This window comes from Arachis ipaensis, chromosome B07 (assembly GCF_000816755.2).
Source record: "Arachis ipaensis cultivar K30076 chromosome B07, Araip1.1, whole genome shotgun sequence".
NCBI classification, from domain to species: domain Eukaryota; kingdom Viridiplantae; phylum Streptophyta; class Magnoliopsida; order Fabales; family Fabaceae; genus Arachis; species Arachis ipaensis.
The window spans coordinates 61,351,378-61,353,032 of NC_029791.2; the positions used below are offsets into that span (position 1 = coordinate 61,351,378).

Below are 1,655 nucleotides of genomic sequence, written 5' to 3' on the forward strand. Positions count from 1 at the left end.
GAGGAGATCAACAAACAATTTGACAAGGCCCAAAACGAAGAACATGAACAATTCGAAGCATACTCTGCCTTGGATAGTGAAAGAGTTCAACTCCATTCTGAACTTCAAGAACTTTTAGCACCTTTCCTTCCATCAATTTAGAACTCTTAATATTTATAATTTCCTCTTTTATATATCTAATCTTGATCTTCCATATATCGATATTATTGCAGGTATTTTCCATTTATTGACTTAATCACGTTTCTTGAATCGATCTCCTTAATTCAATATGCATTCCCAGAATACAAGTCAATCACTTGAAAAGGTCATTCCCAATTATGAGACCATTTGCCAAGAAACTTCGATTTCTTTTCAGTTGGCAATATAACTTTTAACACCAATTTTCCCATACGAAAACACTTTTTCTTTATTCGACGATTATGATTTTGAGTAATGTTATCCTTCTGACGAACTATATTCTCGAGTGCTAGAATACATTCTTGACTTAAGTCACTCAATTCATCATACACTACATTCCAATAATATTCGATTGGCAAATCATCTTTCCTCAATATCCTTAACGTATTAAGATTAATTTCCAATGGCAAAACTGCATCATGACCATATACTAACTTATAAGGAGAAGTACTTGTTGAACTTCTTGGTGAATTTTGATAAGCTCATAATACTTGGCTCAAAGTTTCATGCCAAGTTCGAGGCTTACTACCAATTTGCTTCTTAATCAAATTGATCAATATTTTATTTGCTACCTCGACTTGCCCATTAGCTTGTGCATAATACGGAGTTGAAGTAACCATATTAATATTTCTCGAAGTTGCAAAATTCTTAATACGTTGACCAGTAAACAAAGTTTCCTGATCGGTGCTTAAAGTTTGAGGAATCCTAAATCGATAAACTATATATTCCTCGATAAAGTCTATAACATCATTTTGCCCATCTTATATTAAAGAAACAGCTTCAACCCACTTCGTGAAATAATCAATTGCCACCTGACGGGTGGAAAAATGCCGGTTAAGAAATTCTAGTAAAAACTGCGTTGTGAGTACATTCTTAACCGACGATATCCCCACTGTCAATTTAGAAGGTGTCACAATTTAAGAATAATTAACTGGGAGCAGAATTCCCAGGTCGTTTCCCAAAGAGTTGACACAGCAGTGTAAATTATTAATCAGAAATTTTTTGAGAAATTTTTTTAAGGTTGAGAACGGGAAAATAAATACTAAAAATTCAAGCAGTGAATAATATCAAGAGGTGTTATGTATTTGAAATAAAAGGCCTTGGCTGAGAGAAGATTAATTGAAGTTTCTATCCTTGTTGACTTTCCCAAGCATAATAGTAAAACGTTGTTGCTTCCACTCAATTATCCTCATGCAGTTGCAAAGGAAGGTTAAGTAGTTACACTAACTCTGATTCACAAGTCCTAATCCTTTCCTAGGGAAGGATTAGAGTTAGTAAAAAGTGAGTTAGCCAACAATTTCCAATTACAGATTAATACTTTAGTTTTCCAACTCAAGGGGTTCCAATTAATCAACTCCCAAGCCAAGTTGAGAGTTTTAAATCATAACATGAATGCCATTTTCAATCAACATGGAATAAAAATAAATATGAGACATGGTAATTAAAATAAATTAATAGAAGATAATTTTGAAGCTGAT

General features: G+C 33.2%; 1 protein-coding gene across 1 annotated transcript; it reads right to left on the reverse strand.

The window, feature by feature from the left end:
- On the reverse strand, positions 306-797 carry LOC110265076. Its single transcript, XM_021107834.1, has 2 exons — positions 707-797; positions 306-589 (listed from the first exon to the last, which is right to left on the reverse strand). The coding sequence occupies exons 1-2, from the start codon at positions 795-797 to the stop codon at positions 306-308; spliced, it is 375 nt and encodes a 124-aa protein (XP_020963493.1).

What these genes read in the sequence shown, in the direction of transcription:
- LOC110265076 (XM_021107834.1), bottom strand. Translation starts at nt 797, where the DNA reads ATGGTTACTTCAACTCCGTATTATGCACAAGCTAATGGGCAAGTCGAG. An exon ending in TTTGATTAAGAAGCAAATTG is followed by an intron (nt 590 to 706) that starts GTAGTAAGCCTC and finishes GTCATGATGCAG; the next exon opens with TTTTGCCATTGGAAATTAAT.